Source organism: Naegleria lovaniensis (genome assembly GCF_003324165.1).
Source record: "Naegleria lovaniensis strain ATCC 30569 chromosome Unknown tig034, whole genome shotgun sequence".
NCBI lineage: Eukaryota > Heterolobosea > Eutetramitea > Acrasida > Naegleriidae > Naegleria > Naegleria lovaniensis.
Window position 1 is genome coordinate 169,302 of NW_025407857.1, and position 27,436 is coordinate 196,737.

Below are 27,436 nucleotides of genomic sequence, written 5' to 3' on the forward strand. Positions count from 1 at the left end.
GTGGAAATTGTATGCATCTCTCAAATGTGGATTCTAGAATCTTGTCACGGGTATAGCCTTAACCATGGCACAGAAACACATGATTCTCCACTGACTGGCGCACACACTTGGTTGAAGTGATCACGACGAGTTTATACATTGCATTGGTACTCATACTTTGCATGCACATTGGCGCCACTCACATACATGTATTTACATGGCAATTTCTAGATGAAAGACGATGAAAGATGGATCCATCATTGGCCATATACCTCCAATTTGATAGACCCGCTTTCGATGTTACAAAACTTTAATGCTCAATGATGTATGATTCATTCACACAAAGCGCTTACATGATTGTCAATTACAACGATCATACAACAACAATAATACAGAGAGATTTGCATTGAATCAATAGACTCATACACATTCACTTGATTCGTTCTGATGCCTCCCACTCTCTGTGTAATTTCACATTCGCGCGCTGTTGAAACAACAACGACGAGCCTTATGAGCGGCAGTTGTTCTTACAACAATTTCACAACACAAAAAAACAACTCTACAACTTCTCATTGTGAATCATTGGCCATCCCTCTTCGGGCATACAACAAGTTCATTGCACTCGCAACAACCAACCACACAGACTTTGACCACGCACACACACACGGAAACGTTCTACATACACACACACACTCTCGCCAACATCATGAAGAAGGTCATCCTTGATAAAGTTCGATGTCCATCACCTACCACTAATTGTACCACGACTCTCTTGCATACCTCTGGTGAAATTTTGCCATTCCCATCCTCCTCTGCTAACTCGATTGCTACCTCCTCTTCCTCACCTTTGGCATGCTCTCCAACGTCGACCACAACGGATGGCTCTGCAACAAGCCTTAATGCGCTCATGCTGACAAGCCTTTCAACTTCGGGAGGAGCCGTTGCACTTTCTGAGCCCGCCAATTCTCTAACTGCTTCTACGAATATGTTACCACTTCCAATTCCTATTGCCACGAGTCATAAGTCATCATCCTCTCCAACTACATCAAGTACAACACCAGTACTACCAACCATGAACAATACAACAACTGTTCTCTTAATGCAAGGATCATCGATGGATATCATGAACGAAGAATCAAGCCTTACTTTGGACAAGCAACGTAAAAGAAAAATCTACAAGAGAGCTCATTCCAGTTCTGTAACTTCGCATCCAAGCAATCCAACCGTCATTAGTATTCATCTCTCTCCTACGAGTAAGGGAATTGAAGAGGAATTACCTCAGGACATGTCCGACGAAGTCGATGAGGCTCGTGATGCCTCCTCCTCTCATGATGAAAAAGATGCTGATTTTGTATTGGATCATGTGGATGAGACCGATGATGAGGAAGATGAGGATGAAGATGAAGAATTGGAATTAATGATGGATGAAGAGGATGAAGAATATTCACGTCCTAAGGCTAAAAAGCAAACTAAGAAAAAGAAGGCTAGTACGACGACTGCTCACTCGACCAACAAGCGAGGCTCCTCCAAGAAGAAATCTCCTTCATCTCCGACGAGTACTTGCTCTACAACCACAACTAGTATTGATGCATTGGATGCTCATCAACAAACACAAACCATGTGTTGTCTTAAAGGATGTGATCATCCCATTAGCAATCGTTTGAGATTCTCATTGAGAGTGTGTAGTGAAGATGATTTCAAGAGTGATTATGTGCAAAGAGGTTTTAATTGGGTATGCAATTATCACTACTTTCATGATTTGTACTTGTACAAGAAGAATCAAAAGGGAGATTCCAACTCGACCAATCGAAAGAAAAAGGCTTCAAAGAAGAAGTCAAACACATCGAGTACAAGCACAGCGAATACAGCAGTGGTTGAGACCTCAAGTAATAATACAGCGAGTATGATAGCTCCAACAACAAGCAACAATACTGGTGAAGTGAACTCGAGTGCTCTCTTGCAAATTGTGTCAGCCTCTCTCCAAGCCAATACTACCATTGCTACGAACACTCACAATAACATGGAATTGAGTCAACTCTTACAACCATCACTCGCTCCTGCACTCACTGAATCCTCACAAGATTCCTCAATGACTAAGAGAAAGAGATCAAGCTCCAATGCATCTTCTCCAAGTAAGAAGAAGAAGCAACAATCGGTTGGTGGTGCTGTATTGAACACTTCAACGAATATTTCACTCTCCACCAGTGCACCTGCAATTACAGTGTCCTCAACCATTCTTTCCATGTCCCCTGCAACATCACAAAAGACAATTTCACCAACCAAACAGGAACGAAAGAGATCTAAATCTTCTCCAAAGAAGCCTCTGAAGATTGATGTTTCTGCAAACACTCTTCAAGTACCAACGAACAATATGTTTGTGCAACCATCACCTGTGCACACTGATGATGTGATTGCACTCATTAACTTTGTATCTCATGCAAATCAATAATATATATATATATTTTCTTTATCAATGTAATGTCTCTAGAATCTTGAACGCTGTGTCAAAAAAATGACATTTTTTACAAATAATTCTTGACTATGGATTCAAATTGTGTTGCAGTCACCGAGTTTGCAAAGTTCTTAATGTAATTAATTCCATTATCTTCAGCATTGGCTAATTCTGGTTCAATAGGTATAGAACCCAAGTATTGAATATTATATTCAGAACATAATTTTTTTCCACCTCCAGATCCAAAGATAAATGTAATTTCTTTGCAGCAGGGACATACATATCCACTCATATTCTCAATAATACCTTTGATGGGAATGTTCAACTTTCTGCAAAATGTAATCTCTCTGCTCACGTCCACGGTACTCACTTGTTGGGGAGTGGTGATAATGATAGCATAAATATTTGTGGAAATATGAATGGAAGAAGAAGTGTTTTGATCCTGTTGCTGTTGCTCTTGTGTGACAATAAATGACAAATCTCTTAAAATCTCACACAATGTAATATGCTCATCGCTTGTACCTGGTGGAGTATCAATGATCAAATAATCCAAATCGCCCCAATTAACATCTTCAATAAATTGTCTGATCATGGCATTCTTTTTTGGTCCTCTCCAAATCACTGCATCATCTTTATTCTTCAATAAAAATCCAATAGACATACATTTCACATTAGGTGCTGATGGAACTTGTACAGGCAACCATCCAACCGTGTTACTAGAAGTATTTGTGGATTGAACAATTTCACATCCAGCTAAGCCTAAAATACCAGGTACCGATGGACCACAAATATCAACGTCTAAAATACCAATTTGTTTATCGGGATGTAACGATGCAAGTGTGAGTGCCAATTGACATGATGTTGTGCTTTTCCCGACACCTCCTTTGCCTGATAGTACAAGAATCACGTTTTTAATGTGACTGAATCGTTCTTGAATTAGAGCAGAAGAAGTAGACATTTTTTGAAATATTTTCAGCAGCAAAATGGAGTGCGTGGTGCGGCAGCACTCGAGTGCCCGCTTATTACAAGTTTGACTTGGTCCAAGAAATAAATCTATGAAGATTTTGTAACGGAATTAAAATCCTGATTGTATGGCTGGATCTTCTTAAGAATAGGGAGAAGCCTTATTATTGAACAGTTATGTTCGAGTGAATATGCAGTGGTGATTTAAACCTATTTTTATGTGTGTACCTCAATATTAAGGTATACCATTATTACTCATTAAAAAGTTGGAATGTCATGACTTCTTTTGAAGATTTTTCAACTTCTTTTAACGTCTTATACTCGTCAGTAATGACAAATCTCGAATAGGTGTCCATCAAATTGTAAATGACATCATTATTTAAGGCGTCAATACCTTCACGGATGGCTTGTCTCAAATTCATCATATCCTCTCTACTCAATGTATCATCATGATTGATGACATTCAATAACTTGGTTTCCAATAATTTGTATGCAGTTAAAAACTGTCTTCTCGCGAGAGAGCTAATATTAACAGCCATTTCAGAGTCCTGATTCAAGTGTTGATGTTGCCATCGATTCAATTCTTGAATTAGGCTGGTCCATGCTTCATCATTTCGATCCATACTATTTCTGTTACTAGTAGAGATTGAAGATGCGTCCTCATTATTGTTGCTGTTTGTGAGGCCATTGGAGGTCCACAAGTACTGAAATTGATGTTTGGTATTCTCAATTCTCATCCATAACATGTAATTCTCTAAGGACATTTCGAGTTTGGCAAATTGACGAAAGAGTTTGATGAGGTGCTTGTTCTTTAAGAGATTATACACATCAAATTGCTCAGCAAGTGCCTCCAAATCATTGTTATTTCTTCTTACTGCTGTGGTGGTTGTAGTCGTCGAGTAGCTTGCTGATGAGGAAGAAGAGGGACAAGCCTTTTTCTTTCTATATTCAGTGATGAGAGCCCACACGACAGAGAAGCCTCCAAAACCAATCATAAAGCACAATGTCATTAATACTTCAAAGATAAAGCCAATGGCATCGAGCAAGTCAGTAAATGTTGTTGTTGCCGAGGTTGTTGTTGTTGCTGAACTCTGTTCATGAACACTCAAATATCGTGTACTCACTGTAGCAAATCCTAAACCATAAGAAATCACAAAGAATAACATTCCTGCTAAGAAGAAGATGGCTTCAGGTCTGAACATGAGTTTGTCATTTGAAAATAAGACATGGAATACTTTCTGAACTTTGTGTTGGTTGAGAAGTGAGGCTAGCACGACTTGGTGCTGAGAACGACCATGTGGTGGTTGAGCCTTTTTTTCGGTAAGACTCGTTGTAACCGTTGTGGTTGTGGTTGTTGTTGTAGTAGTAGCGACTGTCGTAGTACTTATTCCAGTCGTTGAAGTCAATGTAACTTCCTCTTCAGCACCACTACGACCATGACGACTCAAAGCAACAAGAGGAGGAGAGGAGTTGGTTGATGATGATGACGATACCATTGGAGAGGCAATTGTTGTCTTATCCAGATTACTAGTCGTATCCTCATTCAATAATAAACGTTCAACTTCGTTCAATTCTTCAGAAATATCCACCCATTCATCTCTCAATTGTCGACAATGTCGATCTAAATAAAAATCCAAACCATACACTGCAATAATGATGGCAGTCATGACGAGCATGAAAATGAAGAGAGAAATGGTGGTAGAGAGTGTGAATTGAGTATCTGTGAGAATGGTTGTTGTTGTTGTAACCACCATAGGACCACCACCACCATTCATGTTGTTGTTGTTCTCAGTACCACCAACAAATGATGATCTTAGAATGATAAAAATCATAAAGTAGAGTGCAATGAACACACCAATGGCAATACTTGACACGACCAAAACACGTTGTTTCTTCAATACAATGAAATATCGAATGAGATTGAAACTGAGATTCTTACCATTCTGATGATGACCATCATGATGAGATGCACTACTTGGATTGTTGTTATTATTATTATTACCATGACTATTCCTAATAATATTCACATGGGTTGAAGAATGATGATCAGAATGGTGAACATTATGAACATGACTCAATGAAGAAGAAACGTGCATCATCCATTCATAAAAATATCGATGAATAATAAATCGAATGGACATGATCAAATAACACCAAATAGCAATGGCACGAAATGAAGTTGCAATCATGGCACAAATATGTGTCAATAGAATGGTACTTGTTGTAGTATTCATAGTATTCATAGCACTCGTACGATCATTGGATGCTAATAAAATACTCTTTGAAATAATTCCAATAAATACATTCTCAACCAATAATGAAATTAATGCCAAATAAGGAGTAATAAAACGAGATTTCACAGGTTGAGATTTTCTCAACACCATCAATAGGATCAAAATGATCACCATCATGCATACAAATATAGAACTGAATATCATGTGTGCAATGGCAAGACTCGATTGAATGGGTCGTTCTTGTAATGGAATGTTCACATATTCCACAAATGCAGAGAATCGAGTGGTATGATGACATGAACATGTGATTGTGGATGAATTGAGTCGTGTATCGATGGTTGTCATATGACATCCATCACTTTGCCATTTCATAAACGTTTCATTATAATATTTACATGAATAGATTGGTTTCAACAAGTATCCTCCTTCATGCCATGTTTCATTTCTTTTTTCAATATAAAAAGTTAAATTAAAGGGTGTTGATAAATGAGTGAGTGGTGAATACGATCCATCATGTTGAGAGAGTGGTCTCAGTTGTAAAATTTGTGTCATTGGAATGAAAGATTGATAATAATTCCATGTATCATGATGAGATTGATAGATATTCCATAAATCATGATGAGATTGATAGATATTCCATGTATCATGATGATGATGAGATTGAACATGACTTGAAATATTCGAGTATTCAGTATGATCATACTTGATGACACCAAAGGATAATTGAGAAAGAGAAGGTTCTTGTTGTAATGTGGGTAATGAAAGAGAATAATAAGAATTGGTATCATGATTGAGGTTATCATGATGAGGATCGACTACTCGATAATCTTTTGTGACATTTGTGGCATTATGTTGCAAGACAATCATGACTTGAAAATGTTGAGAATTCACTCTCAAGATGGATGATGTACCACTCAATGTTGTTGTTGTTGTGGTATTGATATTGGCCAATGTTAGTAATGATAATGAATTTTCAACAGAGGTGGCAATTTGACTCGTAGTTAATAGGGGTGGTGTTGATGGTGGTGTTGTTGTTGATGTTAATGATGTTGATTGATTCTTTTCTTGTTTCATTAATTGAACCAAATTCGAAGCAGTTTCAATGATATTCAATGCAATGGAATGAATCTCAGGTTGTTGTTGTTGATGAACATTCCTAACCACCATCAAATCTTGTAATAAAGCATTGGAATACGTATTAAGAGTTTCATGAACGGTATATTTCGATTGAGAGGTCATGTACTCGGAATGTTCACTCTGTGTCATGGTCCTTAACGTCTTGGTCATTTCAATACCTTCCTCGATTGAAGCACTTTTCGAACGATTGTGTAATGATTGAGTAATGGCACTCACGAGAAGAGTCTTTTCATTCGTGGTGTATGGTTGTTGTTGTTGTTCATGTTCATGTTCTTGATTCAATACGTGTTGGGTCATTTCATAAATGTCTCGAATGGAAAGTTTGGAAATGAATTCTTGTTGTTGTTTCTGATTGATGGACAATACTACTTGTTGAATGGAAATGAGTGTGAAAAGATTATTTTGAATATGTGATCCACATTCCAAATCATATTTCGAATCCATGATCGAGACATGTAATGCATAGGTACCAAGTGGTAATTCCTGGATGGAATGATTCAATAGGACTGAGAGTAAATTAAATGTGGAATGAGTCAAATTAAATTCAATAATGGTTAATAGTGGTGGTGTTGATGTTGTTGGTGTTGGTGTTGTTGTTGTTGGTGTTGATAATGTTGATGTTGTTGTTAAAGGAGAAGGTGAATGTGCATTCAATTCTTCTTCCATCACACTTGTTGAATTTTTCATTTGAATCAATCGAAAGTGATATTTCAATCGATCCATCCTACCACTTTTCTGATCATAATATGTATTGAAATGAGAATTCTCATCATTCACATGAATGGAAATCCATGTTGAATTCAAAGAGGATGAAGTGTTGAGAATATTTTGAGCCAATGTCGTGATTTGAATCCTTGAAGAATTGATCAATACCACTCCACAATCATAACCCGTATAACCACTCTTACAGACACACACATTATCATTGGTACAATTTCCTTGTAAATTGGAACATGCTTTACCATTCAAATGAGTTTCACCAAAACATGTAAACGCAAATTGACATTGTTGACCATAAAATCCAACATGACATTGACAAGTGTTTTTAGAGAGACAAATTCCATGTCCATTGCATACATTGAGAGTATCATTGGCAGAAATACCAAAACATTTGTGAGTATCTTCTGGATCATCATGATAGAATTGACATTGTTGACCTTCATAATTGGGATAACATTGACAAGTATTTTTGGCAATGCATTGTCCATTTCCATTACAGACATGAACAGTATCATTCGATTCAATACCGAAACACTTGTTAGCATCAGGGTCATGATAGAATTGACATTGCTGACCAGTGTAATTGGCATTGCATTGACATGTATTTTTGGCAATACATTGACCATGTCCATTACATACATTGGCAGTATCATTCGATTCAATACCAAAACACTTGTTAGCATCAGGGTCATGATAGAATTGACATTGTTGTCCCTCATAATTGGAATAACACTCACAAGTATTCTTTGCGACACATTGTCCATTTCCACTGCACACATTGAGAGTATCATTGGCAGGAATTCCAAAACATTTTTGAGCCTCAGGATCAGTCATCAAGTCTTGACATTGCTGACCAGTATAATTGGCATTACATTGACATGTATTCTTGGCAATGCATTGACCATGTCCATTACACACATTGGCAGTATCATTCGATTCAATTCCAAAACACTTGTTAGCATCTGGATCATCGGGAGGAAATTGACATTTTTGTCCAGTATAACCATCCGTACAGACACATGTGTTCTGAGCCACACATGTACCATGTCCACTACATACATCTGGTTCTGTGGGTTCTTTACCATAACACTTGTTATTGGCTGTCGCATCTTGAACAAGACTCGAACGAGAAGAATGGACCATGTCCACAGGTGGTTGAATCTTGTCATCCTTGTCATCATCATGATGTAATGGTTCGTTCATACAATCATTTAAACATGATGACGACGGTGATGATAATGAAGGATGATTCCAATGTTGAGGAGGTATCTCATGAGAATTCATCACTTCTTGTGCATGTACCATCATCATCATGATCGATTGAGAATGAGGCCATGAAAGAATTATTCTTGATGATCCTTCTGATGCCCTGAAGAATCCCAATAACTCACATCGATGAGTGTCTATTGAGAATAGACAATTTAGAGAAATTAGAAATAGTACAAGGAAAAAGAAGAATCTAAAAGTAGAGTGATGGGAGTGTCTGCTCAGACAAGAGTGAGTTGTAGTAGTCGTTGTGGTAGTAGTGAGAATATTGTGGGGCAGTAGTGAGAGGAAGGAAGAAGAGATGTTTTTATCATCCGATGAGACATTATAGTGGTTAAAGTTATTGTTGAAATCATGACAAGAAGAAAGTGTTGTTGTTGTTGTGAGGGTATGATGATGGCGGTTAGTGGTTGAATGGTGTGGTAGGGTGTTGTTGTCATGATTCAGATTGGTATATTGGTGGTGTCGTTCTTGTAGTGTTGTTTGTTGGTAATGACTGTGATGACCATGACACTCATGAGACCTGGATGTTGCTGTAGAGGTCATGTTGATGGGAAATTGTTGCTGCATAGCAGCAGTATTGTTGTTGTTGATAAGAGTGTCAGACAAGATAACATGACGGGATATCTCCTCATCATCATGATCACAACAGATGTCGTGTCCTATGCTCGTGTGCGCTTCTTGGCTTGGTGAATGCTGCCGGTTGTTTTGCTTGGCTGTTGTTGAGGAAGGATTAGAAACTGAGCTTTGCTTCATTTTTATTCAAAGCTTGAAAGTTGACAACACCTGTGGGTGAGCTACCAATTTGGACCTGGCAGCACTTCACGGGCCAACCTTGCAATTAAATTGAGTATGTTGTTTGCAAGTGTCAAAAAAGTTTACTACTGCTCGTTAATTTTCATATTGAAATGCTTCTCAACTTGCTCTTTCAACTTGGTACTAAATTCTAATTGTTCTTGTTGTGATGAGAAAATATCCAAATCCAAATGAGGACTGATGAGATAATCTTCCTTCTTGTAAGGTCTGTTGGTCAGTTTCTTCTTGCTCAGAATACCAAATGCAACAACACAATCACGGAGTGAACTCTTTTCAACACTCTCAAGAATTAAGTGTTGTGATGATGGTGATGAGGATGATGAAATTAATTGTTGAACAGCATTGAAAGCAAGAGTACCAAGTACTGGAGATGATGATCTTTCCGAGTTGACTCTTCTCAAATATTCATTGTTCATTTCATCCAAAGACTTTCCAGAAGTAATCTTTTGGTAATCCATTTGCAACAATTTAGAAAGTGAATCTGTTGAATTTGGATCGGACTTGACAATGGTATTGATGGTAGTCAAGTATTGCATTTTCAAAAAGTGTACTCTGTAGTCCAATGGAGATAATTCAAGAGCCTTCTTCAAAGCCTTGCTAACCAACAAGTACTTTTTGCTCTTCAAATAAATGGTCATTGCATAGATTTGTGTAACGACTTCGTTTGCATGATATTCTTCTAATTGTTTCAAATATTTGGTACATTCATCAAATAAATTCAACTTGGTGGTAATGTAGAGACCATTCAAATCTTCATCCTTTCTCAAATCAATATTTTGGAAATTAGAAGTATATGTAGCATTAATTGTACCATATTCAGTTGCACTATCGAATGGAATATTATTTTCTAATTCTTTCTTTCTCAATAACAATAAATAAATGTTAAGCAAACCACAAATGGCATGGAAATAATAGTGTTGAGCATACAACTTTTCAAAATATCTCATCATTTCAATGTAAGATCGCATGGTCACTTTTCTGGCACAGTAAGTATGGAAATCAAATTGATCTTCATAAATTTCCATAAAGTGTTGAACCACATAGTAATACTGACGAGCAGCAAGAGCAACTTCTCCTTTTCTAAAGTGAGCATCTGCACATTCATTTTCAAACCACATGCATTGCATATCATGAACATTGTTACGATGATAAATGGCAGAGTCTTCAATAGGAATGAGATTGGAATCAGCTTTCTCTTCCTTGTGTTCTTCCTTTTTCACTGCTTCATTGCCATCTTCCTTTGTTTCTTCCTTTTTCACCTCATTAACGTCTTTATCTTCACCTTTTTCTAAATGTTGTTGTTGTTTCAACCTTTCTTGCTTCTTTGCGTTGGCATCTTTTGGATGTTTGGCAAAAATACTAATAAGATCATCAGCCTTGATAATTTCATTATGTCTCATCCAGTACTTGGTTGCTTTGGTATTGAGATAACGATCGGAGAGATCCATTTTACGTGCTTGTTCCATACACAATGCAGCTTGTTCAGTATTAAATACGTGTTTGTAAAATTTGGCTTTCAACATGTATGACTCTACAAGAGTTGGTGTATGATCAATAGCTTGATTAATGTAATCAAGAGCCTTATTGTAATCTTGAATGGCATCAAAATGTTGTGATAGATAGACCAAAATCCACAACAATACTGATGGATCCTTAGAAGAAGAATTAGATTGCTCGGTTTGCAATCTTTCCATCATGACCTTTTCAATGATTGAAATTTTGTGAGATTGTTTCTGATAGATAATCTTCAGTGTCTTGAAAAGAGATGGAATGGTCTTGAACAAGTATGGCTCAACAAAGTTAATCAAATGTTCTCTAAATGTGTCTGATGCTCCCGTGTTATTGTATGGAGGTGCCAGCAAAAGAATAATCATTTTCATCACAGGAGATTTTTCTCTGTATTCTTTCAATGATTCATCTGTCGTGTACATTTGGTACAATTTGGCAGCAATTTCTTCGTTGAGTTTTCTTGTTTGTTCATTCTGACGATCATCGAGAAGGAATCTATTTTCTTCTGTTGAAAATCCACATGCTAATTGATACTTTCCATAGTAGGCATAATTCTCAGAGTTTGTCTTTAGTAATTGTAAATAAATCTTCTTGGCATTTTCTAATTGATTCAATTTGAGATAACATTCTCCTAATCTTTCCAGTACAGAAATTTGGTCAGCCAAAAATGGAGAGTTTTTGATCAAAGTGTCCACACAGTCCTTGTATTGACCATTCTCAAACTGTAATTGAGCCAAGTAAAGTAACATTTCTGATTTTTCAAATTTGTATGTCTTGGACTCTCTATGAGCTTGATCAAAGACAGCAGACAAGAATTTGTCTACAGTTTGAATAGCTCCTGCTAAATGTCCATGTAAATGTTGAGCAACAGCATAACCAATCCAAAAGGCGCTAATTCCAGGCTTCAACTCTAACAACTTTTTCCTACTTTCAAGAGCTCCCTTGTAATCTCTTGCATGAATTTGAGCATTACTTAATTCACGCCAAGCTTGAAGTTCGTTGACTGGATTAAATTTCATAGAGTTCTGGAAACAAGTAATGGCTTGAGAATATTTAAAATCATCCTTGCACATAAGTCCATAGACGTGCCAACAAATAAATGATTTGTTGTTTACAAGCTCCAAAGCTCTCTTTACAGCATTGTAGCAGTCCTTCTTGTACGTCTTGTCAATAATCATTAATTCTTGTTGCTGAGAGGCATTGCTAGCAGAAGCATTGTAATAAAAACCTGTATTGAAATGAGGTTGTTTGTTAATCTCTTGTTCTTTGATATATCTAGTCAATAAAGCCTTCATAGCCAGAGTATCTCCGTGTTGTGGATGGTCTCTGAGAATACTATCGGCAATAGATATAGCTGTTTGATATTGTTTTTCTTCATAGGATTTAATCATATTACGGAATAAACCCTCTGCTTTTGATGAGAGTTGCTGTTGAGGTGCTGTAGTACTGGCTGATGATGAGGCTTGAGCATGGGATGCCGTGGTTGTGGCTGATGAAGCCTTTGCTGGTGTGGTCTGGGTGCCTCTCTTTTTCGTCATTTTTTTTCCATCAATAAATTTTTTTATTTAAAAAACTCAATTCACATCACTCTATTCCGAAAAACAAGACAACAACACAATTTCATCATTTCTTTACTGAAGAACAACAGTTTTTGTGCTAGTATTTATTTCAATATATAGAATTTAATTATTACTAGTTGTCAAATCATTGAATAACTCAAAATTCTCGTGTCGTATAAAACAATGATTCAAAACTCATCATCACTTCCCAGCACTTGTTTCAAACTTTCAAATGTTCCCACAATCAATCAATACGAAATTGGACTTCCAACTGGATGCGAAGCCACTGCTCTTGCACAAGCTCTTCACTATTTCGGTCTCCATGTTTCACCCGTTCAAATTGCAACCATGTTAAAAAAGGAACCTTTCATGTTTCAATTAACAAAGAACACGAGTGAGGACCATCATAAGAATTTGGATGACGCGACCACTAGTAGCAGTAGTAGTGGTGGTGGTGGTGGTGAAACTTTGGTCTATGGAGGTAATCCAAAGAGAGCCTTTGTTGGAAATCCATTCAGTGCTTTGGAAGGAATGGGGTAAGTCAAATCCAATTTTGTTTTTTCAATGCCCAATGTCTAAATGGAAAGCATTCAAACTCTCTTCTGTTCATACCCATGATGGAATGATGACTTGAATTGTTGATGAATTGAACGATGAAATATCATGATAGAGTGTATGATGAGCCATTGATTGAACTTGTGAATTGCTTTTTCATTCCCATCCTCAACAAGCTCAATACTTTATCCAAAAAAGTCAAAGGTGTGAAACGATTCTCTTCTTCATCATTGACTCACAAGACTATAGATTTTGAATCCATTCTTGAATACATGTATACTCATCAAGTACCTGTAGTAATATGGTGTACATTAAAGATGAGAGAATCGTTTCACAATTCACATGAAACATGGTTTGATTATTTAAATAAGGATCATGTGATTCAATGGAAGAGTCCTGAACATTGTGTAACATTGATTGGTTTTGATATAGACATTAATAGTAGTAGTAGTAGTAGCACGAATGAACAAGTCGTAATTGTTAATGATCCAGATTGTGGATGTGAAATGAGATACAATCGAAAATTATTTGAACAACGATTTATGGAAATGGGAGGTATGGCATTTTCTTTTGAAACATGTGAGCCATGAAATGTGGTGTTCATGATTTAAATTCCGTAGAGAGGGTCATGATGTCCTGTATTGAAAGACTCATTTACAACTTTTCACTCTCTTCAAATAAATGCAAGAATTTACACATGACATGAATAGGTGCTTGCTCTTCTATAAAATGATGATTCATTCCATGGAAATGACCATCTCTTGCTCCATTCTTATTGGAATGATAACAATTCTCACAGAGAATATATTGGAGACAGTTATTGCATGAATATCGAAATCTTCCAGTAAATGCTAATCGTCGACATGAAGTACATTCTGAATTGTAATGAATCATTTTAGAAGGTTGAGTGAGCGCATGTTGCAAGAGGACTTTAAGATCTTTCCGAGTGGTACTTTCTTGAATCTCTTCATGATCCAATACATGTGCTAGTTTCAAATATTTTACACAATGTGTGATGGAAGCTAATTGAGGATCATGCCTAGTACTATGATGAGAATGTTCTTTTTCAACACTACAGTTGGTATTATCCAATACTATTCTACTGTCAGTACTGTTATTGCTATTATTAATAGTATTAAGGATACCGCTACTACTACTATTGCTACTTCTCCCTATGGTATCATCATTGTACTCTCTATTCTCTTCACCATTCTCACCATTCTCTTCTTTATGAACATATTTCAATCCTGAATAACCACAATAGTACATGAGACCTAGTAACATGAGAACTTCCTTATCATGCTTGTTTACTCCTTCCAACAAGTAGTTCATGGCATGTTTATCATTTCTTTCCATTCCATAGAGTCCAAACAAGTACATGAATGCCAATTCTCTTAAGGCACATGTGTAACGACGGGAAGCACACTCTCTCAAATAGGCAAGTCCTCGTTCCTTTAGTTGTGGTGATACACAATTTTCATGTAATGAACTGTCCACATCACTACTACCATGATCCGTAACCGAATACTGACCAGTAGTGCTACTGTTGTTATTAAAACTACTACCACCACTCGTTGCATACTGATCCTTATTATTAGTACCACTATCAATATCACTACTACTACTAGTACTGCTAGTACGAAAACAACTCTCATCACCATGATTGATCAACCCTTGTTGTTGTTGTTGTTGTTGTACACTCTGTTGTAAACTCAAAGGTTGTTGTACACTCTGTTGTAAATTCAAAGGTACATGTTGTCCTTTCAAATACATGACTCCAAGTTTTGTTAAAGTGAGATCATGACGTTGTTTTGCAGCCAATTCATAATATTCGAGTGCTTGCCGTTCATTTCTCTCAACACCCAATCCATTGAAATATAAAAATCCCAACGATAAATATGCTACAGGTGCATTCTGTTTGGCTGCCAATTCATAATATTCGTGAGCTTTTTTTAAATTCTGTCGAGTTCCATTTCCCAAGTAATAGATGTAGGCTAATTTGATGAGAGCTGAAGCATTATGATCTCGTGCTGCCTTTTCAAAATATTGAAAGGCTTTTTGCGAATCTTGTGGTACAAGTACACCCGAAACATAGAGTTGACCCAATTCTAAAACTGCATCAACATCTCCCAATTTGGATGCTTGTTCTAAATACTCAATTCCTTTTGTGGTATTTTGTGGTTTTACATTTCCACGAAGACTCATCATTCCTAAAAAGTAATAGGCATCTCTATCACCTTCTTTGAGTGCTGATAATTCAAAATATTTAAATGCTTTTGAATAATCTTGCAAGATACCATCTCCTCCATTGTAGCATTTGTAAGCTGCATTGTAAAATGCACTTGTTGAAAAACTACATTTGGACAAGTCTAATTTTGGTAATTGTGAGAGTGTTGAATCAATCATGAGTACATCTTTTCCTTGTGCTGGTACATGGAGTTGTATCAAATTTTTCAACTTGTCACTTTGAATCAATGTTTTTAATCCCATCTCTGTAATTCTATAATTACTTTGTAAATTTAAAAATGTTAAATTGGTCATGAATGGACTCGAAGCGATATATTCTACACCTTCATTTCCAATCGTATTCGATTCCAATTCGAGTGTTTTTAAATTTTTCATGTAATCACTGGTAGCAATAGCCTTAACACCTTCATCAGAAATGAGATTACCATCACAATTGAGAAGAGTTAAATGTTTGAGTTGCGGACTTGAAGCAAGTATTTTGAGTCCTTGATCTCGAATGTAACACGAGTGGAGATTTAACGATTGGATATGATTCAATGTTTCAATGATACGTTTTACACCTTCACTGTAAATACAAATACGTCCAATATTCAATTCCACCAGCTGTTCTTGGCATTTACTTGTCGAGAGAATTTTAGCAATCTTTTTGACTGTTGTATTTCCAGTTAATTGAATAGACTTTACATTCCGTACGAATGGACTATGCATTATTAATTTGAGTGTTTTTGGTTTGAAACCACAATTTGCAAGATTTAAATGAGTCAATTGTTTAAAATGACGTCCATATTTGGAAATGGTGGTTGCAATGTCCATGTTAATATCGTTATCACTCAAATTCAGATACGAAAGATTCCATACATTTTCTGAGGTCAATAGTGCCTGAAGAGTTTCTGTTTTCAGTTTGCAATTAGATACATTTAGAGATGTTAAATTCTTCAAATTGGGGCAATTAGAGAATAATAGAATATATTGATCCATTGAGAGAATTTCATCTTTTAAAGAGGAATGACTACTTTCACTTGTTGTCGTCAACGAGGTGTTGATATTCCTCTCATTTTCAATATTACTGGAATCGGTGGAACAAGTAGTCGTCGTTAATGTTGTGTCATCTAGAGTTTGTTGATCTAGGGCCACTGATATCTGCTGTTCCATCATGTTGCTATCAGCAATGATTCTACTTGTCCAATTTGAGAAATTGAGTGAGAGAGGAATTTCCAATGATTTTCGATACCATTGAGTCGATACTTTCATACAGACACGAATGATAAATTCGGATTCGAGAAATTGTAAGATATGAAATACCATATCATCTGGCAATTCTTGGTTAAAAAGGGTCCAACCAAGATCATCATGACTCGTGAATGTGTTTGCATAGAAATCGGTGAGATCGATCAATGCAATCGGTTGTGCAGCCATTTTTAAAATGGAGTTTGTTCATTTCAAAATTTTCATTCTATCAATAGCTTTTGATTGTAAAGCTTTTCTTTCTCCAAGGATCAATGTAAGTGATGGCTATGTGCATCGCGAGAAGACACACATGTGAATGAAACACCAAAGGGAAAGCATTCTTTGGATCCCTCATGAACACAGTTCAAGAAAGTTGGGGAGGTTCCTTTCAAAAAAAAAAATGACCAAATTTTCCTCTCTCAAAAATGCCATTCCTCGCAAAACCAAGAAGGAACGATCGCAACCCAAATGGCGTCGGGAAATGGGTTATGGTACTCTTGAAAAACACAAGGACTATAAAGTGAGATCCCGAAAGGCTCATCAAATAGAGGAACAAAGAAAATTATTAAATGAACAAATCAAGAACAAAAACAACGAAGAATATTATATTGATATGGCTCATTCTCACAAAACCGATACTGGAACCACAATCGTTGAAAAGATTCCAACATTAAAGAAAAAGAAGGAAGCTTTAAATAATTTAAAAAAAACAAAGAGAGAACAGAGAATACATGTGCAACAAAATGCCGAAAAGAATTTAAATTTGCTGAAAATGAAATTACAAATAATTAATAACAATATTACTAAATTGAGAAAGAGTTTAGGATTTTTAGAATTGGCATCGAAAACTGATAAAAAAGTGAAACACAAAATTTTCGTAAAATCGGAGGAAGAGTTGGAACAATTCGACCCTGTGGAGCATTTTGACACAGACCCACTTTTAATTACACAAACTCATAACAGAATTAAGAGAAAAACGTTGGCAGAAATGCCGATTCAAAGCTACGCTCCAAATTCAGGAGCTGATGCTTACTCCACATCGACCACTGATAATGCAACTCTTGAAGCCTATAGAAAATTAGAAAAGCTTCTCTCAAAGAAAGAGACTATTGAAAATACAATCAATGATGTTGAAGTTGCTTTACAATTGACAGTTTCCAAAGATCAAATTGACACTATTGAGAGAGACAAGGAAAGTACAAGGAAAAATCTAAAAGGAGATTATTCAGATGTAAAGACTATCAAGTTCAAAAAGGAAAGAAAGAGATGAGCCCATATACTTTCTATTAATAAATAATTTATAAAGATCAATTGAAATGTTAATTGTTATCAGTTTCTGTTGTTGAAGTTGCTGGTTGCTCAACTGGCTTTTCTTCCTCAGTTTCAGAATCGGTGAGTGGAACCTCTTCATCAACCTCAACATTGTTGGGGGAGGTAGCGGAGTCTTGTTTTTGCTGTTGAAGCTTTTGTTTAGCAAGTTCTGCTTCCTTCTTCAATCGTTCTTGTTTTTCTCTTTCCAAGTCATGAGTTTCCTTTAAAAATTCACTTGTGAACTTGAACCAAACGTTGCAACTGTAAAATTCAAATCCAGCTCCCGATTTGGTATGGGTGGTATCGATGGACACAACACGAATTCTATGCTCAGTATGAGTATTGATCCAAATTTGAGCCTCAGTCTCAGCTTTGGCTTTTGCTTTTCTACATTCAACAATTTCTGAGGTATTTTCAACAAATCGATCGAATGTTCTATTAAACAAGTTTGTCTCAGTAACCTCAACGTTATGAATTTGTTCATAATTAACAATTGATTGTTGTAACTCTAAAATATCAATCTTAAGACCTGGCTTTACGAGTTGCAAATCAATTTTGGCAACCACCTTGGAGTTGTTGACAATTGAAACAGTCAAACTGTTATAAACATCACGTTGTTTGATTGCTCTCAAATCAATGTAACCTTCTCCTAAAGGAACTGAATTAACATCTGATGCTGCACCAATATAACTCAATACAGAATTAAGTGATGATTGTTGAGCTTCTTTTGAGAGAGGTACTTCCAAACTAGCGATGATAGACAAGCCTACCAATGATTCCAAATTAGGTAGGAAATAGTGGTAGTCACTAAATGAGAAAGACTTGTCATTTGCCAAAGGGAATGTAAATTGTGGGTGCTGAACCGTTGGAGGATTTGCTGGAATTAATTCATTATCTTGTTCAATATATAAATTAATAAAAAGTATCAATCCCGAGGTAAAAACATGGATCGGTAAAACAAAATTGAGTATGACTATTGAAAATTCATAATACTTACCAGCATCCTTCAAGTAAATTTGCAATCGGACGAATTTTGGAAGGCCTTCCTTTAATGCTTGAAGCATTTGCTTGTTATGAATTTCAGGTACTTCAACATTGTAAATACCCTTTCCGATTACTAAAATTTTGTTTGATGAGAGAGGTCTGTTTTTGATTTGAGGTGATTGTTGATTACCCATCTGATGGTTGGAGAATAATTTCGGGTGATGCAGATCTTTAGTTGTTGTTGAAACCAACCAACCAATATTACTCACCTTTGAAGGAGTGTGATGGTTTGAGAGCGAGTAAAGCTAATAATGATGAATTTTTTAAAAGGTTTCTCTTTGATGAAAATTGTACCGAAATGGAAACCTAATTGAGAACCAAGGTTTAAATTCAAAGTTCAACATGCGAAAGCAAGCAACACTTCATTTCTTGTTCTGTAGCAATATTCAAAACATGCAGGACATGAAACAAGCCCAACTGTGAACCAACTGTCATACATTTATGGCTGTCATTTGAACTTTGTGTTGAAAAATTCATAATTTCCTCCTGTTTCCACTGTTCACTGTGATTTCTACAGAACCGGTCCACATCCAACGATATCTTCCCACAAAAAATGATCCCAAACGGTACATCAAGCCTTTCACGTCATGGCTCAGTATCATCACAAAGTTCTGTTTCATCAACAACCTTTGAAACGGGATCCTCAACTGCCAGTAGTAGAGAAAGACTATCCTCTCTTCCTCCGATACCACCCCAACAACAACACAAAAAAGATCGTTTTGAATTTAAACTCTTCGGACACTTCCCAGCTCGTTTTGAAAACATTACAGCACAATGTTATCATTCCTCTCAACAAATTCTGGTATTGGGAAGTGAGTTCGGAGAGGTAACTTTTGTTGGAGGAGATGTTCATCATTCCATCAATATTTCAACTGAATACAGAATTGAGAGTATTCAATACGATGCAGATGATTATCAAAAAACGAATTTCTATATTTTATGTAATCATCGAGAGAGTATGAGCAATCACACCATTCTCTCATCATCATCTTCCATAATAATTTGCTATGATTTTGCGAAAAAACAAATCATTCAACAAGTCACATTTCAACCCACTCAATACGTTCAGAATATGAAATGTTGCAAATCTTATTTATTACTCACCATATTAGATATTACCAATCCTAATATGATGATACCCTATGTCAAATATATGTCAACCTCAAATTTTAAATTTATTTCTACCATTACTCTTCTTCATCCAATGCTCACTCAAATGTCTCAACTACAACAACAAATACCACAATTACAACAGCAACCACAATTAATCACTGATTTGCAAATAACCTTTGTTGAGCCTCATCCTCAATATGACCATGTCGTTGCAGTTGGATACTCAAATGGAGACACAATTATTTATTATATTTATCACATTCAAAATACAAGTAGTAATATGGTGGCTACAAATTTGAATTGCATAACCATTCCATCCAATGAAAGAGTTACTTGTCTCAATTGGCATACTCCAACTATTCTAATCTCTGGATATGGAAATGGAACATTTACGTTGTATGAAATTAATCATCCAACATTTCAATACTCAAAATATTATGAAATGAACATTCTCAAAGGATCTACTTCGTTTTTAACCTCTCTCAATCAATATATCATTTTTGGATTGAAAGAGGATTCTGTAGATGCTGGTATTTATTATTTAAAAATGAATTATGAAGTGAAATCTATAGAATTTATTAGAAATATTTGGTGTGAGGGAAATGATATTCATAATGTCACACCAATGAGATCAGTATTTGATAATTCATCCATACTCTCACTCTTTGCAAGTGTTATCTATGGTCCTAATAGAAATATTCTTGTTTTAGATTTGTTGGAACGAATGGCCTATCAAGAAAAAGAATTACAACTTTTTAACATTGAGAAATATTCAGTTCCAACACCATTCTACTCCATTAACGATTTACAGTGCAAGAATGATCAATTTGTCATGCTAAAAGCCTCTACAATTGAATTATCTAATTTAATTTATAATACATGTCTCAACAATTATAATAATGAATCCTATCGAAAGAACATTCTTGAATATTATATGAGACCAGCCAATCGATGGAATGTTTTAGGTATCAAGCATTCTCAATACAGAGTCGATGTGAACACAGATGATGATAACTATATTTTGGCTAAATTATCAGACACAGAATTTGGAAGTGCCATCGAACTATATTTATGTAAAACCTACTTTCATGATGTGAGATATATTTATACCATTGAAAATCAATCCAATTACAAGTTAATGTGTAAATGGAATGATAGTGTGATTGTACTCTGTACGTGTGAGGGTCATTTAGATTTTCTTCATGTACCTTCAGCCACAATTTTCAGTCATAACATTGCGAATAGTCAAGATTCTACGAACACATCCGGAGGAACTCCAACTAGTCAATCATCTTTGGCCGAATCACAGAATATGAACAACACGTTTCAGAGTTTGATTTCACAAATTGCTCGCCATAACTTTTCGAGTCGTCTCAATTGTTCTGGAACTATTGTGAAAATGTATCCCATTCAAATTATCAATCAATTATTGCTCGTCTATGACAATGGTACTATTAAGGTAGTCTCTATTCATCAAGATTTATCAAATTCAGATATTATTGAGAATGGAAATGATCATCATTTTGGAAGTGTCATTTTTGAACTCGTTCCAAGTGATATGAAACCTTCGGAAGGTTCACCATTTATACGAAACATTCTACCCAAGTCATCCTCTTCTTTGAACCAACAAAATCAACATTCAAAAGATTCTAATCATATCATCATTACCTCCATTGAATGTTCTTCCTATCATAACTGTATTTATGCTCTCATTGGTTATGCATCAGGAAGACTTTGCCTCATTCATTTATATGATTTGGATTACATGACTAAACATTACGCAAAATTCAACAAATACATTCTCTCTCAGAGATGGAAAGATCTTGCCGATGTACTCTCTCCGATTTGCATTCACGATTCGAGTTCTAGCAGTAGTAGTAACAGTAGTATGGGTAAAATTATTGATATTTATACAGTGAATGATATTTATAATGAATATAATACGAGTCATATGATTGATCATCGATTTCTACCACCTCGTCTTCGTAAAGAATATGCAACGAATTGTTTATTGAATTCTTCCTCGAGTCCTCTCTGTTACACTATTTATAGTAATTCTCTCATGAATGTGTTTGGAACAGCCAAAAATTCGTACATGACATTTCCTATTGATTCTAATTATCCATTAGTTGTTCTATTCCAAACAAAGAAGGCATTAGCACTCTCCTTTCAATTTACTTTGGATATACTCGATATCAAATTTTACACCATTTCAAAGATTGATCAAATTGCAAGTTATGGTTTTTCTGTGAATGGTGTGTCTTTTGAGTTTGATATTGATACTAATTACAAGATTGTACAAAGTGATCAAATTGCTATTGCTGCCTCTGGAAGTGAATATCGAATTTATGTTAGAAATAATACTAGTAGTAGTAGTAGTAGCACTAGTACTAGTAGAAATAATACTAGTACAAGTGTAGTCATGTTTGAATGTATTGGATCGAGTGCAGCACCTGTCGATGCTCTTCTCAACCAATACATTACAAACATGAATATCAAATTACTTTCACATCATATCCATGATAAGGAAATGGAAACAGAATTCAGCACATTGAATCGAATGAATATGTGTGATATGGATTATTTGTCTCAATATATTGACCATATTGAAATATTTAACAACATGTCCTTTACAGATATGCAAGGAAAGAAAGCAACAACCATTCAACCTGAAATTGTTGGATTTTTATCTCAATCTGGAATTCCTCCACTTGGTCAACCTCATGGTCTTTCTCGATCCAAATATATTATTGTGGTACGACAGAAAGGTATTGAAGAATATATTTTAGAGGCACCAATGATTCGATTGAAAAAGTTTTCACTCAAAGAAGGTCGAAAATATACACATCCTAACATGGTTCAAACAAGTGCGATGGAATATGTTGGCAATTTAGAGAATCAATCACTCATCCTGTTGGACAATCAATTTAATTTAATGATCTTTACATTGAGACCCTCTCTCACACAGAATTACAAATCATTTGAATGTGTCTATTCACATCGAATTCAACACTTGTATGAAACCATCTTTCTGAGAGATGAAAAGTCATTACCACATCATGATTCCTTCCATTTAAAAACATTTGACCATGGAAAGGATGTTTTTCTCTTCAATAATGAACACATTTATATGGGTACTTTATTTGATCCCAAATATCACAAGAGTAAGGACATTCTTGAGCCTATTCTCTATACGATTGATTACAAACCATCCAAAATGGCTGCAGTCGGAGAGAGTATTGTGAGCTTTTTCAAAAGTTTTACAAAATCAACACCCAATGAAAAGGATTTGAATGACACCTTTTGGAAAATATGTTCTCAATTGCAACGAGAGGATTTGAATATTGTGCAGAATATGGTGATTGCTCCCACGAGTACAAGTAGTTCATCCCAACCATCATCCGATTTTCACGAAAAAACCATAGTTTCAACTTTTCTTTCAAGTGAACTTGTGAAACCACTTCCAAAACCACCTCAGAAATCGAGCCCATCAACAGTTGCCGTTGCATGCAATTCCACACAACAACCAAGAAGTGTTGACAAACGAGAGCTGTTGCTTGGACCACAGAATGATGCAAGTGTTTCAAATGCAGCGAATAGTGGCAGCGTGAGTGAACAACGTATTTTAGGTTCAGATAGTGCATCCATGAAAAGGTAAGTGTATTTGGTGATGACGACAATTGATTTTTAATCAATGAATATTTACACCTAACAATGAACTCTCTTGTAGATCTGAGTTAAATCAAAGATTGGAAGAGACAAAACAGCAAATGCAAGAAAATTTAAGAAAACTAAATGAACGTGAAGAAAAATTAAGAGAAATCAAGGAAAAAACAAATGAACTTTCGAATTCTGCAAAATCATTCGGAGCGAACGCTCAAAGATTAACAGAAAAATCAAAAGGATTCTGGTTCTAAATATACAATTTTCTTAGCTACTACAACTTGTGATATTGTGAAATATCAACACTTGGATTTGCAAGATTTGGAAATAGTTTGTTTTCATATTTCAATAAACACTCTACAAAGCCTTCGTTTGGTTGTATTTGACTTCTCTTTTGTTTGACATACTCATAGGCTGTTTTCAAGTCCCAATTATTTTTCTTCATGAGAAAAGCAATCGTCATGGACGCAGACCGAGAGCACCCACTTGCACAATGAAATAAAACAGATGCTTTTGTATGTTGTTGAGATTGTTCCAAGAACGAATTTACGAATTCAAATACTTGATCAAAGTATGGCAAAATGTCAACATGCGTTTCATCATTGATTGGCACATTAAAGTATGAAATTTTTTCATTCTCGAAATGGTTGCTCAACTCTCTCGCACAATTCACAACACATCCAATGTTCAACTTCTCAAAACAGGGCTTGCTTCTAGCATGAGCAAAAGAGCCCAAGTATATTGTTTCATCAACAATGGCGCTCGGGAGAGATTGAAATGAACTGGCAGACATTTTTTTCGTATAAGATCGAGTTCCTTGTTATTTATTCCTCATCTGGAAGTGCAAATTTAGCATTATGATAAACATTTTGAACATCGTCATGGTCATTCAATTCATCAATTAACTGTTGCAAGTGTTCAGCAGTTTCTGGGTCTGTCACTTCAATAAACGAAGTTGGTACCTGACCTATTTCACATGTAATATTTGTAATTGTAATATTCAGAGCTTTTTCAATGGTTGTTTTTGCAGCCTCCACACTTCCCTTCACATTATGAACTTCTTCATGTGGACAATAAAGAGATACCTCAATAAATTGTTTCTCCATGTCATTTTCAGTTGGTTCCAACTTTAAATCTTCAATTCCTTCAATGTCTGAAACTTTCTCAAATAGACTATCATAAAGACTATCCATTTTTGAATGTGCCATAGGAATTGTAAAATTCACAACTCCTTTCTTCTCAAAACACCACTGAACAGAAGTTCCTAATTGTCCCTTATGATGTGAAAATAATGTTCTCACTTGTTGTGCAGTTCTATTCTTATTTTCTGTCAAAGCTTCAACAAGAAATGCAACACCACCAGCTCCATAACCTTCATAGCTGTTATATTCCATATGAGCATCTTTTTCATTGAGTCCTGATTTAATAGCTCCATCCACAATGTGTTTTGGAACATTGTTTTTTCTTGCCTTTTCTAAACAGAGACGAAGTCTCAAATTATCAGAACCAGCTCCACCTAATTGAACACATGTTTTAATTTCTCTAGATAATTTAGTATAAATTTTCATTTTCTGAACATCTGTAACTGCTTTTTGATGTTTAATCTGTGTAGAGCAATGAATGATGAAATTTTCAAATAATCATTATTTGGTTTCATCCCAATTATTATTAATTCCATGATTTAAATTTGCATCAATGATGAAAGTTCCGAAAAATGTCATCATCATCGTAAATATGGACATTCTTGTGGAAGCCTTCTACAAACCTTTGACCATTTGTTATGTCCAGCCATATTCAAAGAATAAATTGAAGAAAAGTTTCTTTCTTGTTGTTGAGTACGAGTTCTTGAAAGAATTACAAGGCTCCGAGAAATGTGATTTCCGTGGAGAACGACATGTTGAGAAGAGGATAATGCTGCAGTACGAATTGGATTCAAAGAGAATTTAAACATTTTTTTTCTTTTGAATCCAATTCGTACTTGGTGCTTGGGATTGCAGACCATTGGATCACCTCTTGATGTGACTGCTCCATAGAGCATTATAGAACGAGATGTAGATCCTTTTGATCCAAACCATCACATATTCTTGACATTCGCTCGAAATCCATGCCTAATTCCTGAATTCCATGATTTCAATGTGGTTTTTATAGTACGGACATCGTATTCCTTCTTTCTTCCAACTATCTCATGATACTCTTGAGCTAACCTTCTAGTTTTATATCAGGGTTCACCATCAATTCCTTTCTTTGATCATCACTCGTGTGAGCAGCTTTCACGAGCTTGTTAATTTTCCTGCTGGTGGAAGACCGTTGTGAGAGAAGGCAAAATATTCAAAAAGATTCAGGCGGCAAGCAACATGAGCCTCTTCAACAAATTTCGCACAAAAAAACTCCCGAGCAAGCACCGTGAGCCTCTTCTCCCTCTCTCCTTTAAAACCAACATTGACGAATTCGCACATCCCATACGATCGTTGTTGTTGTTATTGTTATTGAATTGTGAAGAAACTATATTGCGTGATCATCCCTGAGAGGTTGTTACTCCCAATCATCATATCGAATATCCAGAACACATCATGGCTAGCTCATCCATTGTTCATGACCTCATCCACAAGTTTGTGAATGAGCCTCTTCCATTGCCATACGAGCAAATTCCAATGCTTAACAAGGCTAGAAACTATATTTTGAATTTTACCTTTGAAAAAGATGATCCATTCCGTATGAATCAATTCTTTCCAACTACCTTTGTTCCTGTAGCACTTTACCTTGTGATTACATTTGCTTTAAAGAAAATCTTCCAAGGAAGACCTGTAGATTTCAAGTCTAATGCTCTGTTGTACGCATTCGGATTCGTTCATAACGTGATATTGAGCTTGGGCTCTTTGATTATGTTTGCTGGTATGATGTACGGATTTTTGCAAGTCGCCTTTACTTCATACCTCGCAAATCAAACGCCTGGACAATCATTCCTCATTGGAATTTGTAACAGTAACGGCAGTTTTTGGAATAATAGATATGGTACTGCATTTTGGATTTGGGTCTTTATGATTAGGTATGTATTATTGATGATGAAATTGTATTGTGTCATCTTTTGTATCATTGTCGTGACAATAGCAAATGGTGGGAATTTGTTGATACATTCCTCTTGTGTCTCAAGGATAAACCTCTCCAATTCCTCCACGTATGGCATCACGCTACTGTGCCTCTCCACATGTATCTCATGTTGATTTCTGAATGGGATCCAGCTGTGTTTGGATTCTGTTTCAATGCGTTTGTTCACATCATCATGTACTACTATTATTTGCAACAATACAGAGGAATTGACTGCTGGTGGAAGAAGCTTGTCACAATTATTCAAATTGTGCAATTTGTAGTGTGCTTTGTTCTTTTGGGAATTTCATTGAACAGCCAACATTGTGAATTGGAAAGTCAATCATCTCGTATTGCTCTCTCCTCAACATTTACATTGTACCTCTCATACTTGGTATTGTTCATCAAATTCTATGCTTCGGCTTACTCCAAGAAAGGTCAAAGCAGAAGAAATACTGGTGACAAGAAGGTTGAAGCCGAAAAGAAGATGCAATAATTGTTCTCATCTTAAATTATTAATAAATATTTTGTTGAAAAACAAGTATTAATAATAATTG

At 35.8% G+C, this 27,436-nt stretch overlaps 12 protein-coding genes across 12 annotated transcripts; 5 read left to right on the top strand and 7 right to left on the bottom strand.

The window, feature by feature from the left end:
* Window positions 1-685: 685 nt before the first annotated feature.
* C9374_008643 (uncharacterized protein) lies at window positions 686-2,428 on the top strand (the record flags this gene model as incomplete). Its single annotated transcript, XM_044698742.1, has 1 exon — window positions 686-2,428. One exon carries the CDS (start codon window positions 686-688, stop codon window positions 2,426-2,428), a length of 1,743 nt encoding a protein of 580 aa, XP_044545283.1.
* A 73-nt stretch (window positions 2,429-2,501) lies between these two features.
* C9374_008644 (uncharacterized protein) lies at window positions 2,502-3,389 on the bottom strand (the record flags this gene model as incomplete). The annotated part of the gene is made up of 1 exon (XM_044698743.1): window positions 2,502-3,389. One exon carries the CDS (start codon window positions 3,387-3,389, stop codon window positions 2,502-2,504), a length of 888 nt encoding a protein of 295 aa, XP_044545284.1.
* A 256-nt stretch (window positions 3,390-3,645) lies between these two features.
* On the bottom strand, window positions 3,646-9,507 carry C9374_008645 (uncharacterized protein; the record flags this gene model as incomplete). The annotated part of the gene is made up of 1 exon (XM_044698744.1): window positions 3,646-9,507. One exon carries the CDS (start codon window positions 9,505-9,507, stop codon window positions 3,646-3,648), a length of 5,862 nt encoding a protein of 1,953 aa, XP_044545285.1.
* Window positions 9,508-9,632: 125 nt separating this feature from the next.
* C9374_008646 (uncharacterized protein) lies at window positions 9,633-12,614 on the bottom strand (the record flags this gene model as incomplete). Its single annotated transcript, XM_044698745.1, has 1 exon — window positions 9,633-12,614. The coding sequence occupies one exon, from the start codon at window positions 12,612-12,614 to the stop codon at window positions 9,633-9,635; it is 2,982 nt and encodes a 993-aa protein (XP_044545286.1).
* A 204-nt stretch (window positions 12,615-12,818) lies between these two features.
* On the top strand, window positions 12,819-13,780 carry C9374_008647 (uncharacterized protein; the record flags this gene model as incomplete). The annotated part of the gene is made up of 2 exons (XM_044698746.1): window positions 12,819-13,171; window positions 13,306-13,780. The coding sequence occupies 2 exons, from the start codon at window positions 12,819-12,821 to the stop codon at window positions 13,778-13,780; spliced, it is 828 nt and encodes a 275-aa protein (XP_044545287.1).
* Window positions 13,781-13,844: 64 nt separating this feature from the next.
* C9374_008648 (uncharacterized protein) lies at window positions 13,845-16,853 on the bottom strand (the record flags this gene model as incomplete). Its single annotated transcript, XM_044698747.1, has 1 exon — window positions 13,845-16,853. One exon carries the CDS (start codon window positions 16,851-16,853, stop codon window positions 13,845-13,847), a length of 3,009 nt encoding a protein of 1,002 aa, XP_044545288.1.
* Window positions 16,854-17,064: 211 nt separating this feature from the next.
* On the top strand, window positions 17,065-17,934 carry C9374_008649 (uncharacterized protein; the record flags this gene model as incomplete). Its single annotated transcript, XM_044698748.1, has 1 exon — window positions 17,065-17,934. One exon carries the CDS (start codon window positions 17,065-17,067, stop codon window positions 17,932-17,934), a length of 870 nt encoding a protein of 289 aa, XP_044545289.1.
* A 49-nt stretch (window positions 17,935-17,983) lies between these two features.
* Window positions 17,984-19,471, bottom strand: C9374_008650 (uncharacterized protein; the record flags this gene model as incomplete). The annotated part of the gene is made up of 4 exons (XM_044698750.1): window positions 17,984-18,870; window positions 18,973-19,153; window positions 19,229-19,264; window positions 19,457-19,471. 4 exons carry the CDS (start codon window positions 19,469-19,471, stop codon window positions 17,984-17,986), a joined length of 1,119 nt encoding a protein of 372 aa, XP_044545290.1.
* Window positions 19,472-19,572: 101 nt separating this feature from the next.
* Window positions 19,573-24,049, top strand: C9374_008651 (uncharacterized protein; the record flags this gene model as incomplete). Its single annotated transcript, XM_044698751.1, has 2 exons — window positions 19,573-23,786; window positions 23,863-24,049. 2 exons carry the CDS (start codon window positions 19,573-19,575, stop codon window positions 24,047-24,049), a joined length of 4,401 nt encoding a protein of 1,466 aa, XP_044545291.1.
* Window positions 24,050-24,069: 20 nt separating this feature from the next.
* Window positions 24,070-24,588, bottom strand: C9374_008652 (uncharacterized protein; the record flags this gene model as incomplete). The annotated part of the gene is made up of 1 exon (XM_044698752.1): window positions 24,070-24,588. The coding sequence occupies one exon, from the start codon at window positions 24,586-24,588 to the stop codon at window positions 24,070-24,072; it is 519 nt and encodes a 172-aa protein (XP_044545292.1).
* Window positions 24,589-24,619: 31 nt separating this feature from the next.
* Window positions 24,620-25,746, bottom strand: C9374_008653 (uncharacterized protein; the record flags this gene model as incomplete). The annotated part of the gene is made up of 2 exons (XM_044698753.1): window positions 24,620-25,399; window positions 25,561-25,746. The coding sequence occupies 2 exons, from the start codon at window positions 25,744-25,746 to the stop codon at window positions 24,620-24,622; spliced, it is 966 nt and encodes a 321-aa protein (XP_044545293.1).
* A 619-nt stretch (window positions 25,747-26,365) lies between these two features.
* C9374_008654 (uncharacterized protein) lies at window positions 26,366-27,375 on the top strand (the record flags this gene model as incomplete). Its single annotated transcript, XM_044698754.1, has 2 exons — window positions 26,366-26,841; window positions 26,904-27,375. The coding sequence occupies 2 exons, from the start codon at window positions 26,366-26,368 to the stop codon at window positions 27,373-27,375; spliced, it is 948 nt and encodes a 315-aa protein (XP_044545294.1).
* Window positions 27,376-27,436: the final 61 nt, after the last annotated feature.